Here is a 16,317-nt window from a genome sequence, read left to right on the forward strand (position 1 = left end):
TCTCTAGGAGACAGAAGGCGTCTCCTTCCTGAGCGGTATGATGGCTGCGTGGTCCCATGGTGTTTATACTTGTGTACTATTGTTTGTACAGATGAACATGGTACCTTCAGGCATTTGGAAATTGCTCCCAAGGATGAACCAGACTTGTGGAGGTCTACAATTTTTTTTCTGAGGTCTTGGCTGATTTCTTTTGAGTTTCCCATGATGTCAAGCAAAGAGGCACTGAGGTTGAAGGTAGGCCTTGAAATACATCCACAGGTACACCTCCAATTGACTCAAATTATGTCAATGAGCCTATCAGAAGCTTCTAAAGCCATGACATCATTTTCTGGAATTTTCCAAGCTGTTTAAAGGGACAGTCAACGTAGTGTATGTAAACTTCTGATCTGACCCACTGAAATTGTTATACAGTGAATAAGTGAAATAATCTGTCTGTAAACAATTGTTGGAAAAATTACTTGTGTCATGAACAAAGTAGATGTCCTAACCGACTTGCCAAAACTATAGTTTGTTAACAAGAAATTTGTGGAGTGGTTGAAAAATGAGTTTTAATGACTCCAACCTAAGTGTTTGTAAACTTACTACTTTAACTGTATGTTTAAAATGTTTGGACATCAAAGTACAGCACCGTAGAGCTCAGTATTGTTTTTCTTAAACCTTAATTTGAACAAATTCTTATTTTACAATGACGGCCTACCCCGGCCAAACCCTCCCCTAACCCGGACAATGCTGGGCCAATTGTGCGTCCTACATGACTACTGATCACCGTCGATTGTGATACAGCCCGGGACCGAACCAGGGTCTGTAGTGACGTCTCTAGCACTGAGATGCAGTGCCTTAGACCGCTGCGCCACTCGGGAGCCTAATGAGAGTACAGTACAGAATAGTAGAGTAGAGTTCAGTAGCGTATAGCCTAGTTCAGTATAGTACAGCTCAATACAGTACATTAAAGTACTCAACTCGTGTGCTCTACTGTGTACTGTACTATATTCAACTTTTGACTTTACTCTGTGCTCTATTGTACTATATTCCCCACACTTCTGAAACATAAACGTCTATGATTGGTTCCGGTTTGGGCCAAATTAAGGCCGCTCCGGACTGTGCCAAAAGCGACATATTGAAATCAAGGCCAGGCTCAGATTGACCAAATTTCTACTACTTTTCGACGTCCAGTGTTAGTGACAATTTAGCAATTGATCAAAAATCCAATTCAATTTGAAAATGTTCCTAATTGCAAAAGCGTGTAACAGAATGGGTATTCCAGAACTGTAATTTACATGTAAATAAACATAACCCTGTTTTATGTTTTTAATAATGCAGATAGAATGCTCTGTGTGCCAGAGATGGTACTGTTATTGATTTCCTCATCTTTAAATGCAATATTTGAGATTATATGTATTTCCATCCAATCAAAAATGGAATTTCTACTCAAAGCAAAGGTTGTAAAAGTATGCTAGACATTTATAGAATAAATTATATATCGTTAGATTTTTCTGTGACAAATGGTGAATTAGTTATTGATTTATACCGCTTTAAATGGCATATTATAGATTAGTATTCATATCAAAACTGGAATGTTTACTCAAAACAAAGGTTGTAAAACTAGCTTGATAATTCTGTGACAACGGGTGAATTTGTTAAATTTTAAATTTATACATACAGATTTATACAGCTTTTTTAAAATAGAAAACAAACGTTGGAAAAGTATGCTGGACATTTATAGAATAAACCACATCGATTTTTGTTTCTGTGACAATCAATTAAATAGTTATTGATTTTTACAATTTTAAATGGCTTTTGGCGAATGTCTGTTGAGCGTCTGAATGTATGAATATAAAACCAACTTCACCTCGGTGTGACACCATGACAATGTAAGTAGCTAGCTTGGTTAGCCATAGCAACCTCACTAGGTACAGCAGTCGCAAACCTGCATTTCACCCTCCTTGCACATCTGTGGCTGACAGTTTGCTATAAAGTTACCTTTTCAGTAAAACAAATATACATAAATACCGACCACACAAGTACAAGTTACAACACAAAAAAAGGTATTCATGGACTTGTCCGGTAGCAAGTCAACTAACACTAGTTAGCACACAACCTAGTTGCAGCTAGTTTACTAGCAAGCCGCAAAACAAACGACCTAAACGCAGCTGACAGGCTTCCTTAAAGATTGTGAAACTTGTCAGGTGAAACAGATGTGTAACTGACATGAGATTAAAATAACACACTAGCTAATTAATCGAGTAGCTAGCCAGCTATGTCTAGCTAGCAACCATGCTAGCCACTACCATTAGCTGACAGCTCACCTGTCAAATTCACTGCTCTCGTGGCACCTAGCTAGCTTACTTCTCCCAGGTTCTTCTGAAGTCTTCTGCTTACTGAACAGTAGCTAATGATGTAGATGTCAATGATAAACAACAGTTTGCTAATTTGAGAAAACGATGATTTGACTCTAGTCCTATTCCATCATATTTCCACGTCGCCACAGACTTGCGTGAACGTGACGTCTGACAGTTAGGCAGAACGTGCATAAAGTTGAAGATTGAAACACACAGCACGGACTCGACACTTACACTTTATCAAAGCCAAGTCGATTCTGGACATTTTATTTATATCTGAAACGTCCACTCGAATGTTCTGCCCTAAACTTGATGGGGCAGTTTCTTAGCATGTCATGTATCTTCTTCAAACCATTACATTTCTTCTTTTTATATTACTGTGGCTAGGAATAATATTCCTTATATTTTAACCTTCTTAGTAATTGTAACTAGAGCAGGGGTCACAGATATTTCACCTTTGCTGGCCCTAGTAGTAGCTAGAAGAGGTCAAGCCACTTAGAAGACGAGGCTGCAAAAACTTCTTAATCGAGCGTGCTTTTAGTCCAAGCCTAGGCTAAATCTGTGTCCGGGAATCTGGCCCTCAGTGTGGGTCTGATGGGGTTATTATAGCCTCGGATGTCCTTGAGGCTAGGGTAAAAAAAAAATCAAGGTCTTTTATCCTATTATGGTTTTGATATAAGCATCTATGTCATCCCTTTCTGCTCATATATGCATGATAAACACTTCTCAGCTATAGCTGAAACTTATTCTGAATAATAGATGGGGAAATCATTATATGCTGCAATGAGATCTAGCCTGTTTGCTAGTCTTTTTCTGCTCGCTTAAAAATGACAGCAATAGAGTTGGCAAGAGCACAAACAGATCTGAGACCAGGCTAAATGAGATCCAGTAGGAGGGAACAATCAAAGTAATCCATATAGCTTTATTTCTACATTGCACATAAATTAGAAGAAAAATAATGTTTTAAAACAGGAAAGATGTCAATTTTTTTTAAATTGTTGATAATTTATTTCAGAATTATAAAATATAATATGTACTAAATACCATACAGAACTAGGTATTGCATGTTATAAACACATCATGGATTCAAGCTTGATAAACCAAAGGCAGAAATACTATTAATTTATTAAAGGTGCTACACATAGGATTTAAAAAAGATATAAATCCATTGTAATTTCAGAAAATGTCAATAATATATTTGCCAATAATAGTGGAATGATAGTGTTCCATAGTATTACTTACCCTCCCGTCTTGTGATTGGCTGTGATAGTCGCCTATTGATTTCTCCCACCAGACAGGCATCTGTTGTCAAAATGTTCTGACTTTGTGGCATTGGACCACAGGTTTTGGTCCACCAGCACCAAAAGTTACTTTTAGTTATGGTCCACCAGCTTCAAACAGCGGTAACAACAATATTTATTGTTATTGAAAAGATAATTTACAGTGATTTAGATCATACAATGATTCCCTACACCATTCAGTGCTCGTTTTGTGACATAAATTGAAATTGAGTGAACAGTGTAGAATTTTAGCAACCAGGAAACCACTGGATAACACAGCCACAAAGACAGAACAGCTTTCACATTTTGACAACAGATGCTGCTCCAGTGGGAGGAATGAATAGGCGAATATCACAGCCAGTCACAACACAGTGAAACACAAAAATGTCACTATTCCGCAAATATATTATGGACAATTCCTGTTACAATTACAATGCAAACATTTCAAAAGACCAACTTTAAATCAATCTCTCAAAGCAATTGTAATGAGCATTATGGAAAATGTAAAGTATGTGTTGCTATGTTAAATTCAGCAATAAACAATTCTACATTACTCAACTTCATAAAATAATGATTAACTTAGGTTTTCTCCATATTGGATTAAAACACTTTCACAGTGATAAATATAACTTAAGGTGTAAAGAGAAATGTCAGTCAGTCTTCTTGTCAGAGACTGCAGTAGCTGATCCATTTGCACCTGCCCCATTAGCAACCAGACCATTGACTTCGGTCTGAAAAGAGAGATGGCTTCATTAGATGACAAATGACAACAGATATAAAGCAACAGTCCAGCAGCTTTGTAAACAACAGTTAGCTCTGGCTTGACTCTGGTCCTATTCCATCATATTTCCACGTCGCCAGACTTGCGTGAATGTGACGTCTGACAGTGTAAACATTGTATTTATATCTGAAACGTTCACTTTAATGTTCCGCCCTGAACTTGTTAGCATGTCATGTATCTTCGTCTAATCATATTTTTTTGCATATATAATTTTGAACATTGCTGTGGCTAGGAATAAAATTCCTTATATTTTAACCTTCTTAGTCATTGTAACTAGAGTAGGGGTCACAGACATTTCTCCAACGTTGGCCCTAGCAGTAGCTAGAAGAGGTCCAGCCACTTAGAAGATGATGCTGCAAAAAGTCTGGGAGCTGGTTTCCCAGCAGCTTTGTAAACAACATGTGCACTCTAAAGTAAGTGCATGGGATGCTGCTGAGTCTATCCAATCAGTACAAATTAAGGTTTACTGTCTGTGACATGTATGTAAACTCAGCAAAAAAGAAACGTCCTCTCACTGTCAACTGCGTTTATTTTCAGCAAACTTAACAAGTGCAAAAATGTGTATGAACATAACAAGATTCAACAACTGAGCCATAAACTGAACAAGTTCCACAGAAATGTGCCTAACAGAAATGGAATAATGTGTCCCTGAACAAAGGGGGGGTCAAAATCTAAAGTAACAGTCAGTATCTGGTGTGGCCACCAGCTGCATTAAGTATTGCAGTGCATCTCCTCCTCGTGGACTGCACCAGATTTGCCAGTTCTTGCTGAGAGATGTTACCCCACTCTTCCACCAAGGCACCTGCAAGTTCCCAGACATTTCCGGGGGGAATGGCCCTAGCCCTCACCCTCCGATCCAACAGGTCCCAGACGTGCTCAATGGGATTGAGGTGCTGACCTGTTGCACCCTCTACAACCACTGTGATTCTTATTATTTTACCCTGCTGGTCATCTATGAACATTTGAACATCTTGGTCATGTTCTGTTATGATCTCCACCCGGCACAGCCAGAAGAGGACTGGCCACCCCTCATAGCCTGGTTCATCACCAGGTTTCTTCCTAGGTTCCGGCATTTCTAGGGAGTTTTTCCTAGCCACCGTGCTTCTACACCTGCATTGCTTGCTGTTTGGAGTTTTAGGCTGGGTTTCTGTACAGAACTTTGTGACATCAGCTGATGTAAGAAGGGATTTATAAATAAGATTGATTGATTGACTGAGATCCGGGCTCTGCGCTGGCCATGGCAGAACACTGACATTCCTGTCTTGCAGGAAATCACGCACAGAACAAGCAGTACGGCTGGTGGCATTGTCATGCTGGAGGGTCATGTCAGGATGAGCCTGCAGGAAGGGTACCACATGAGGGAGAAAGATGTCTTCCCTGTAACGCACAGAGCTGAGATTGCCTGCAATGACAACCAGCTCAGTCCGATGACGCTGTGACACACCTCCCTAGACCATGACGAACCCTCCACCTCGATCCCGCTCCAGAGTACAGGCCTCGGTGTAACGCTCATTCCTTCAACGATAAATGGGAATCCAACCATCACCCCTGGTGAGACAAAACCACGACTCGTCAGTGAAGATCACTTTTTGCCAGTCCTGTCTGGTCCAGCGACGGTGGGTTTGTGCCCATAGGCGATGTTGTTGCCGGTGATGTCTGGTGAGGACCTGCCTTACAACAGGTCTATAAGCCCTCAGTCCAGCCTCTCTCAGCCTATTGCGGACAGTCTGAGTACAGAGGGAGTGATTGTGCATTCCTGGTATAACCCGGGCAGTTGTTGTTGCCATCCTGTACATGTCCCGCAGGTGTGATGTTCGGATGTACCGATCCTGTGCAGGTGTTGTTACACGTGGTCTGCCACTGCGAGGACTATCAGCTGTCCATCCTGTCTCCCTGTAGCGCTGTCTTGGGCGTCTCACAGTACGGACATTGCATTTTATTGCCCTGGCCACATCTGCAGTCCTCATGACTCCTTGCAGCATGCCTAAGGCATGTTCACACACATGAGCAGGGACCCTGGGTATCTTTCTTTTGGTGTTTTTCCAGAGTCAGTTGAAAGGCCTCTTTAGTGTCCTAAGTTTTCATAATTGTGACCTTAATTGCCTACTGTCTGTAAGTTGTTAGTGTCTTAACGACCGTTCTACAAGTTAATTTAAATTAATTTATTATGCCCTAATCTATGAATTTCACATGACTGGGAATACAGATATGCATCGGTTGGTCACAGATAAAAGTACGGGTATGGATCAGAAAACAAGTCAGTATCTGGTGTGACCACCATTTGCCTCATGCAGCGCCATACATCTCCTCCGCATAAAGTTGATCAGGCTGTTGATTGTGGCCTGTGGAATGTTGTCCCACTCCTCTTCAATGGTTGAGCGAAGTTGCTGGATATTGGCGGGAACTGGAACACGCTGTCATACAAGTCGATCCAGAGCATCCCAAACATGCTCAATGGGTGACAAGTCTGGTGATTATGCAGGTCACGGAAGAATTGGGACATTTTCATCTTCCAGGAATTGGGTACAGATCTTTGCGACATGGGGCCATGGATTATCATGCTGAAACATGAGGTGTTGGCGATGGATGAATGGCCTCAAGAGATCGTCACTATCTCTGTGCATTCAAAATCCAATTGTGTTTGTTGTCTGTAGCTTATGCCTGCCCATACCATAACCGCACCATTGGGCACTCTGCTCACAATGTTGACACCGCTTGCCCACACGGCGCCATAAACTGTGGTCTGCGGCTGAGGCCGGTTGGACATACTGCCAAATTCTCTAAAACAACGTTGGAGGTGGCTTATGGTATAGAAATGAACATTCAATTATCTGGCAACAGCTCTGGTGAACATTCCTGCAGTCAGCTTGCCAAATGCACGCTCCCTCAAAACCTGAGACATCTGTGGCATTGTGTTATGTTACAAAAATACACATTTTACAGTGTCCTTTTATTGTCCCCAGCACAAGGTTCACTTGTGTAATGAGCATGCTGTTCAATCAGCTTATTGATATGAAACATGGCACCAACACTCTACATGTTGCTTTTATATTTTTGTTCAGTATACAATGTGTGTGATGCCTTCTTCAGCATTCATAGCCAGTCTGAGCCTTGGTCACCGGAGGTTGCTATAGGTGCAGTCTACTAGTGGTGGCACACTGTCCGAGTCCATAATCCAATAACAGGTTTTGGGTAATGTATTACCTTGCATGCTCCATTGCTCAACACTGGGCATCCATTGCTCTTTTCACTGGCTTTCATATCACCAGTTCCTGTGACACTCTCCTGGACAGCTTTTTTTGTTGGCCAAAACCGGCTTATAATTGGACCAATGAAGGGGTAGATGACTGGTTCAAGGAATCTCTTATACACCCACAAGAGAATGGGAATGACGATGCAGGGAATGCAGACCATAGCTGTATCTCAACGACCAATGGACAACCTGCAACCGAGGGGACAGAGAAAACAAGGTCAATCATTTCTCAAATGTTGTGTCATTAGGAAAATGGCTACTCTTATCTACAGTAATACAGCGGTGCCTAAAATGTGTCCCCATTGTCCTGCACTGGAAGCAATACTCCACTTATATATGGTGAGAGCATATGAGAACATGTGATATGTGGCAAGTAAACAAGACTCGAAAAATAGCTAAAGATTTCATTATGCACCGACTGTATAGACGGTGGGCCGTAGCAAGCTATCTGCTTTAGTTTGAGACGATCGATCTGTCGAGGAAGAGTTGTTTTTTTACATATTGGTTATATTTCTTGACGAATGTCAATGACATGCATGCCAAACTCTCCTGGCTCAAAGTTGAGGAGAGATTGACTGCATCACTATTGATGTTGTAATGTAAAATGTAGTGCTATGTATATTATTTCTGGTGTCGTTTCCTGTTTTGGCCCCCAGAAGAGAAGCCGCTACCTCGGCAGCAGCTAAATCGGGGATCCTAATAAATACTAAACTTTGCTGAACAAGAGCTGAAATAAAAAATCCCTGAAATTTTCCACACACACAAAAAGCTTCTTTCTCTCAAATGTTGTGCGCAAATAGTTTTACATCCCTGTTAGTGAGCATTTCTCCTTTCCCCAAGATAATCCATTCACCTGACAGGTGAGGCATATCAAGAAGCTGATTAAGCAGCATGACCATTACACAGGTGCACCTTGTGCTGGGGGACAATAAAAGGCCACTAAAATGTGCAGTTCGGTCACACAGATGTCTCAAGTTTGTGGGAGCGTGCAATTGGCATGCTGACTGCAGGAATGTCCACCAGAGCTGTTGCCAGAGAATTGCATGTTAATTTCTCAACCATAAGCCTCCTCCAAAGTCATTTTAGAGAATTTGGCAGTACGTCAAACGTAACATCGCCAGCCCACAACCTCCACATCCGGCTTCTTCACCTGCGGGATCGCCACCTGGACAGCTGATGAAAGTGAGGAGTATTTCTGTCTGTAATAAAGACCTTTTGTGGGGAAAAACTTATTCTGATTGGCTGGGCCCGGCTCCCCAGTGGGTGGGCCTGGCTCTCAAGTGGGTGGGGTGGGCCCATCCTTGCCCAGTCATGTGAAATCCATAGATTAGTCTAATTAATTTACTTCAATTGACTGATTTCCTTATATGAGCTGTAACGCAGTAAAATTGTTGGAATTGTGACATGTTGCGTTTATATTTTTGTTCAGTATATTTAGTTATATAAATATGATGGAAGCTGTAAAATGCCTCCCAACTTAAAATGCAGCAACCTTAGTAGTTTGGCTATCAGGAGCAGATAGCTTCATCACTAGCTGGCATGCCATTCTGGGACAAGGAGCGTTTATCAATGTATTCCAAGTAATAATTTAAGACTACAACAACTCTATAGGACAAGTAGTGTAAAGCTAATAGTCATTAAGCCAGGAAACTCATTTAATTCATACTGACAAATAAGAAATGCCACATTATCCCTGTCAATTGTTGGAGTAGGATGATTGCAGAGCCTCAGACTGTCAGGATGGTCATTTTCTAGCTGAAACTACATTTATTCTCGTCTCTCACTTTTGTCTCACATGATCTATTCAGCGCTCCTGTGTCCTGCTCCCAGAGATCAACCAAGTGCTATTCACCAAGCATGGGCTGATTCACTCACCTGTGAGAACTATCCTACTGCGGTTTGAACTAGCTCTGCCGTCACTATTTAGACATAACGACATCCTTTGTGGATGTCTTACACCATCTAGTGCATTTCAGAGTTGAAGAACACCCACTACAGATGCACGTGCTTGTTTGAGCATCTTTATTCATTATTGTTCCATTATATTACTCATAAGAGAGTCATTGGACAAAGGGGTCTTCTGTACTGAGGAGCTTTAAGAGTCTCGACTCTCGGTCTGAACATTAACACACATCGCTTGCAGTACGGTTTTGGAAGGACCTTGTCTTTCATACAAGTGGAAGAAAAAAAATTGTTACAGTCATACACACCTTTATAAAGGTTAGTGTACCCACACGGCCATATCACAGCGCTTGTTTACGGAAAACAGATGAAAGAGGACCACCTGTGCTAATACACCATCTAGCGTGCTCCGAACACCTGTGTGTGTAAACCTAACTCAGGAAGTGTATTCTTGTTGGATGGAGGCACACATAGCTGTATGGATCTGTGCAAAATTGTAACAGTTGGTGTATTTCTTTATTTGAAGGATTATTTCTCGCTGATGAAAGGCAAGGACCATATGTTTCGAAAGTCGCATTGCAAGTGTCGGGATTGTAGTTCACATGAGCCAGTCGTGGGCGAAGCTAACCGCTGAAAACTGTAGGGAGAATGCAGAAAGCTCCTAGAAAGCTAGCGTCAGCCCACAACCATAGTAGAGAAGTAAAATGTTCAGGCTGCTGCAAAGACACTATGGAGGCTCTAGTCTAGAGTACCCCGATTAAATTGTTTAAGAGCATTTTAAAACTCTACCATCAGGGAAGTGGTAACTGCCGGCCCAGACTCCTTTTTGAAGGCCATCGGATCAATCTCCCCCACCAAAAGAAAAGTTTAAAAAAATAAAAAATTGGGGTCTCAACTTACTGTTGTGAGTTAGAATAGTAGAATACACAAGGTGCAATTTCGAAAGTTGGTTATGCTTCAGCAATTTGTCCCTTGTTGTCAGTCAATTAGCCCTTGTCAGATAACAATTTTTGATTGCACATTTTAGTGGCCTTTTATTGTCCCCAGCACAAGGTGCACCTGTGTAATTGGTCCGTTTTTTTCAACTTGTTATCATGGTCGAATTACCGGCCAGGGATCCCGCCATTGATTTTGTTAGTCAGTCTCACTCATATCATTAAAAACTGCAAACATTCTCTTCACCCTAAGGCAAAATTAGTAGAATGGTATGACATTTTATAAAATTGCTAAGTCTTCTCTCCAGCCAATGGCAAAATGTGTAGAATTGCAGAAAACTGCAACATTTTCTCTACTCCCCATGGAAAAATTTACAAAATTCACAAAACAATTCTCTCAGTTCTCAATAGGGGGGCCACTAAAATATTTTACTGGTCATGTGGGGTGAGTGGGGGGTATGGATGTGGGTACACAGAATTTGAGCAACTGCAACCCCTCATGATGAGTTTAGATTTTTTGTGGCCCCCACCCCATCAAAGTTAACCATCACTGCTCAATGTATTTTAGAGCATTTTTAAACTCTTAATGGTTAAATGAGTGAGAAATATGTCATTGTTGCAATAGTTTGTGAGTGGGCAACAAACTATTATCTTAAAATTAACATGTGTAAATATTTTGCCATACTAAATTATTGTATATTGCGGTAATTTCCCTAATATGGACAGTTTGTGTTACTACCTTACAAAACATTTTCACCCCATACAATTGAGTGGAATAACACATCCTTTTTACCTCAGATTGGTGATGTTAGTATAAAAAAAGTGTATAACCATCACGATGCCCTAAGACTACACCACAAACGTTTACCCCGTGTTACATCGATGGAAAGGATTAACACAAACAAATGTGTTGCGATACACTTACCCAGATGGCGACCCACTTGAATCAAAATGTAGCGGTATTCTACAAATTGTCCTCTAACCAGTGATATACACCTTATTCCCAGATTCTTTTTTTTTTTTTTGCTGTGCTCGTTTAAACAGAACCTAATTCCCCCCTCTCGCGCAATTTATTTCAACGTGATATCGCGTTATTGACAAATAAGTGTTGCTCTTTCCGATTTGGCGACTCCCAAATCCAAACGCAGCACTCAAAATGTATCTCTCCGTCTTCTGTAGGTTGTTCTCTAACCAGTGATGTAAAAAATCTAGTTTCCATTTTTTTGGGTGGTAGTTTCAACAGCGTTTATAACCTGAATTCTCACCTAATCTCACCTTGCCACTTGTATAAACAACAAGGTTTTTGGTGCGTGTGCGGTTTATAAGGTGCTCGTTTAAAAAAAAGTGTATTGAATTTACTGTTGTTGCATGTGTAGATACTACATTTTCGGTTTAGGTTTTAAATATTACGAACTGTTTCTGCATGCTTATTGATTTGGACAGGATAAAACTGCTTTGATATTGGGGTATGTATCTAAATGTGTTGCCAACATGAAGCAGCGAAACCATAATTTGTAACTTAAATTTTAGCAACATAAATTGCATTTTCAACATACATTTCCAATGTTATTGTACTTAATCAGGTAAAAATAGCTGAATGAGTCCAAAAACATACTGCCATTGATTTATTTTGATGACATAGGCCTACCAGAAATCACCTAAACGTTTTGCCCTGCCAAACCGTAGTGTGGCAGACTGTTTAGCTGCACATAAATGAAAGCTGCAATTTTTGTAGCAAAGTCCTGTAAATGAGCTGTGTTTAAAAAAATAGTATCCTCCTAATATGGTTAATGAAATTGGCAATAAGTACATTAATGAAACGTTATCTGTTTGATATCTCTAGAAACATTCTGAATAGCTAGCTACCGTTAATCAACCAGCTTTTGACGCTTACCTAAATCAGGAAATATGATTATGTTCTACTCTTGGATAAAAGCGAATGTACATCTTATTATCGGAAGTGCATTGATGTTACGCAGACTAAAATTACGTAATTTCTGAAAGGACGTCATTTCCGGATTCGCCAAAGCATGATCGCCACTTGTTTCTATTTCTGGAATTTACCTTCCTAAAATGTGATTTTAAACCTAACCACACTGCTAAACTAACCTTGAATTAAGACCAAAAGGCTACATTTTGTTTTGATATAGCCTATGTAGACTTTGTGGCTGTGCTATCTAGTGGAAACCAGATGATTGGTTCGCGCTGTACAGTAGCAACACTAACATTTCGCAGCTTGTAACAATGTTTATTTTTGTATTATTTTTGCAACACCGTTCAAAGCAAAGAGACACGCACGCAGATGGTCGCAGATGTGGTTTATTTCTAATCTTGAGGTCTACTACAAGGGGTAAACTATTGTATAAAACATGAATAGTATTGAGTGGTTTATTTTTTTAACATTTGAAGGGAAAGACTTGTGCCAGCCTGTATTCCCTTACAATGCCACAAGGTGACGTGAGTGTGTCGACTACATGATTTCTATCTATTTTATGTAATGGGCACATTAAAGGGGGAGTTCTCAACTAAATGTTATTGTCTTTCAAAGAAGTCCTGCAATTAATTAAATGAATTATCTATATACACAATTAACATTTATGCCTAAAGCATAAATGCCCCAACTTAGAGAAACGTGAGGCATCTTCTGTGATTTATTATCAGGTTTGGCTTTTTATGCACAGTCATGTTAAATAGGCTGTACTGTTATATGTCTTTAGGGATGAAAATATATATATTTTTAAACATTGTGTGGCTCCATACATTCCTATAAGTAGAAGGCCTGTGCATTTCAACCTCCAACCAGGATCTTTGTTGCTTTCATGTGCGGCAGTGGATTTTGAGCACAACCAATGATACTACATACGTGCCAGGCATTCACCGCACACAAGTGAGAGGGTCCATGCTATCCGGAATCCTTGGGACGTCACAACTCTGACGTTGCCCTATTGAAGTTGACGTGAAAATGCTTAAGGTTAGGTAAGGGTTAAGGTTGTGGTAAGGTTAGGGACGTCCCAAGGATTCCAGAAAGAACTAACGTAAGTGAGAGGGCGGTAGTTGGGCGGAGCGTCGCAGTAACTACATGCAGAAGCAGACCGCTTTGAAAGCACAGCGGATAGAAATTGTGAAAACAGCAGGCTCGTTATCTACAACAAGGTGGTCTTTCCAACCATATTTCGAATAAACGAGGGTAAGTTGCAACCGATAATGTTATTTCAATAGTAGTACGATCCAGCCGGTGCAAGATCATGTCAATTATGGAAGTGTTATTTTAATTTCTCTTTGTATAATATGTAGCGAACTTGCTAGTAGCGTTGCTACAACGCTGCCTACGCGTCGCCAATGGACTGCAGAGGGGCGTGTGCGACTTTTTTGTAGTAACCGAAACAATAGTGAATTATACACTGATTAGTTGTGTTGGCCTACTAGTAGGGTTAGTAACAACAACGGCTCTGTAGGCTACTACTAATACCATCACCCACCTAGTCTAATTCAAACGCAGGAGTGGGTCTAGGCTCCTAAAGCCACACGTTCTAGTAGGCTGTTGTCTGAGAATGTTGCATAGCCTATACGGGACAGGACGCTGAGTTTAGGTTAAACTAGTGCATTGGTGTGTTTTATTATGATAGTTATCATAGCATTATGCAATATCGAGTGCAATATTATGCAATGTTGTTAGAGAACTGTATGGGGCCCCTAATAGGATAGTATTTTACGGTTTACAGTAGGCCTGAATAATGAATGGGACAGGAAAGGAAGTAGGAGACCTTCAAACCTTTGAGTCAGTCATTGCTAATAGCCAGATGTTATTTGAACACCTAAACTCAGCAAAAAAAGAAACGTCCTCTCACTGTCAACTGTGTTTATTTTCAGCAAACTTAACATGTGTTAATATTTGTATGAACATAACAAGATTCAACAACTGAGACATAAACTGAACAAGTTCCACAGAAATGTGCCTAACAGAAATGGTATAATGTGTCCCTGAACAAATGGGGGGGGGGTCAAAATCAAAAGTAACAGTCAGTATCTGGTGTGGCCACCAGCTGCATTAAGTACTGCAGTGCATCTCCTCCTCATGGACTGCACCAGATTTGACAGTTCTTGTTGAGAGATTCTACCCCACTCTTCCACCAAGGCACCTGCAAGTTCCCATACATTTCTGGGGGGAATGGCCCTAGCCCTCACCCTCCAATCCAACAGGTCCCAGACGTTCTCAATGGGTTTGAGATCCGGGCTCTTCGCTGGCCATGGCAGAACACTGTCTTGCAGGAAATCACGCACAGAACGAACAGTATGGCTGGTGGCATTGTCATGCTGGAGGGTCATGTCAGGATGAGCCTGCAGGAAGGGTACCACATGAGGGAGGAAGATGTCTTCCCTGTAACGCACAGCGTTGAGATTGCCTGCAATGACAACAAGCTCAGTCCGATGATACACACCGCCCCCAGACCGTGACGGACCCTCCACCTCCAAATCGATTCCACTCCAGAGTACAGGCCTCGGTGTAACGCTCATTCCTTCGACGATAAACGTGAATCTGACTATCACCCCTGGTGAGACACAACCGCGACTCGTCAGCGAAGACCACTTTTTGCCAGTCCTGTCTGGTCCAGCGACGGTGGGTTTGTGCCCATAGGCGACATTGTTGCCGGTGATGTCTGGTGAGGACCTGCCTTACAACAGGCCTACAAGCCCTCAGTCCAGCCTCTCTCAGCCTATTGCAGACAGTCTGAGCACTGATGGAGGGATTGTGCATTCCTGGTTTAACTCAGGCAGTTGTTGTTGCCATCCTGTACCTGTCCCGCAGGTGTGATGTTCGGATGTACCGATCCTGTGCAGGTGTTGTTACACGTGGTCTGCCACTGCGAGGACAATCAGCTGTCCGTCCTGTCTCCCTGTAGCGCTGTCTTAGGCGTCTCACAGTACGGACATTTCATTTTATTGCCCTGGCCCCATCTGCAGTCCTCATGCCTCCTTGCAGCATGCCTAAGGAATGTTCACGCACATGAGCAGGGACCCTGGGATCTTTCTTTTGGTGTTTTTCAGAGTCAGTAGAAAAGCCTCTTTAGTGTCCTAAGTTTTCATAACTGTGACCTTAATTGCCTACGGTCTGTAAGCTGTTAGTGTCTTAATGACCGTTCCACAGGTGCATGTTTATTAATTGTTTATGGTTCATTGAACAAGCATGGGAAACAGTGTTTAAACCCTTTACAATGAAGATCTGTGAAGTTATTTGGATTTTTACAAATTATCTTTGAAAGACGGGGTCCTGAAAAAGGGACGTTTCTTTGTTTGCTGAGGTTATCTGTGCTGGTGTGTGTAGGCCTAATTCAACCATGCATGTGTTTTTCCCAGTGCACTGTAACAATGATGAAGTATTTCATCTTTGATTTTGAACATCCCATATTTTTCATTGTCTATTTGAACAATCATCCAATAAGCTTCCAATCTCCCAAGAGATGTTTGATTACTCTTTCCCATTGATGACAATCCAGCCTCGCCTAGGCTACAGTACACTTGTCAACAACCCAAAGAATAAGGAAGCATTGTGGATTTCTATGAAAAATGCCTTGAGATTAATTCTTAGTCTTACTCTGTACAGTATTATCCCATCATGGGTAATAGTCATGCCGCCAGGCGGTGAAAGGCTTGGTAAGCGCATCGAGGGTTGTTCAGATGATGAACAGGGATGTCTGAGGCTCTGTGCTAACCTGGCAAATGAATGTGTGCCATCACCCTGTCTTTGACCTGCTGATATCAGGGTATTATTCATTGGGCACCAAACATAATCAAACTCACTGAAACATGGGGGGGACTTGCAGAACTT

General features: G+C 41.4%; 3 protein-coding genes across 29 annotated transcripts in view; 1 reads left to right on the plus strand and 2 right to left on the minus strand.

The window, feature by feature from the left end:
- The window catches only part of LOC139543582 (dymeclin-like), a 138,249-nt gene extending 135,702 nt beyond the window's left edge, over positions 1-2,547 (minus strand). For 2 of the 7 annotated variants that reach the window (XM_071349798.1, XM_071349799.1), the window contains exon 1: positions 2,307-2,535. The gene's annotated coding sequence lies outside the window, so the exon portion shown is untranslated. Of the gene's footprint in view, positions 1-2,306 lie in introns of all 7 variants that reach the window. The other 5 variants (XM_071349801.1, XM_071349802.1, XM_071349797.1 and 2 more) reach the window with 5 other exon arrangements.
- Positions 2,548-4,023: 1,476 nt separating this feature from the next.
- Positions 4,024-12,492, minus strand: LOC139543583 (UPF0729 protein C18orf32 homolog). 2 transcript variants are annotated; one of them, XM_071349805.1, is made up of 3 exons: positions 12,385-12,492; positions 7,605-7,842; positions 4,024-4,350 (listed from the first exon to the last, which is right to left on the minus strand). In XM_071349805.1, the coding sequence occupies exons 2-3, from the start codon at positions 7,812-7,814 to the stop codon at positions 4,270-4,272; spliced, it is 291 nt and encodes a 96-aa protein (XP_071205906.1). In that variant the 5' UTR covers positions 7,815-7,842; positions 12,385-12,492; the 3' UTR covers positions 4,024-4,269. The 2 variants fall into 2 exon arrangements, with proteins under 2 accessions (XP_071205906.1, XP_071205907.1); XM_071349806.1 differs by lacking the exon at positions 12,385-12,492 and adding an exon at positions 11,416-11,549.
- Positions 12,493-13,370: 878 nt separating this feature from the next.
- LOC139543585 (alpha-adducin-like) overlaps positions 13,371-16,317 on the plus strand; it is a 53,021-nt gene continuing 50,074 nt past the window's right edge. For 8 of the 20 annotated variants that reach the window (XM_071349815.1, XM_071349818.1, XM_071349817.1 and 5 more), the window contains exon 1: positions 13,371-13,677. The gene's annotated coding sequence lies outside the window, so the exon portion shown is untranslated. The remainder of the gene's footprint in view (positions 13,678-16,317) is intronic. The other 12 variants (XM_071349808.1, XM_071349809.1, XM_071349825.1 and 9 more) reach the window with 6 other exon arrangements.

The sequence above is a fragment of the Salvelinus alpinus genome, chromosome 18 (assembly GCF_045679555.1).
Source record: "Salvelinus alpinus chromosome 18, SLU_Salpinus.1, whole genome shotgun sequence".
Classification (NCBI taxonomy): domain Eukaryota; kingdom Metazoa; phylum Chordata; class Actinopteri; order Salmoniformes; family Salmonidae; genus Salvelinus; species Salvelinus alpinus.

Excerpts from the sequence above, each read along its gene's own strand:
- LOC139543583 (XM_071349805.1), bottom strand. The coding sequence starts at position 7,814 with ATGGTCTGCATTCCCTGCATCGTCATTCCCATTCTCTTGTGGGTGTAT. Across the intron at positions 4,351-7,604 it reads TGAGCAATGGAGCATGCAAG|ACCGAAGTCAATGGTCTGGT; the intron begins GTAATACATTAC and ends CTCTCTTTTCAG.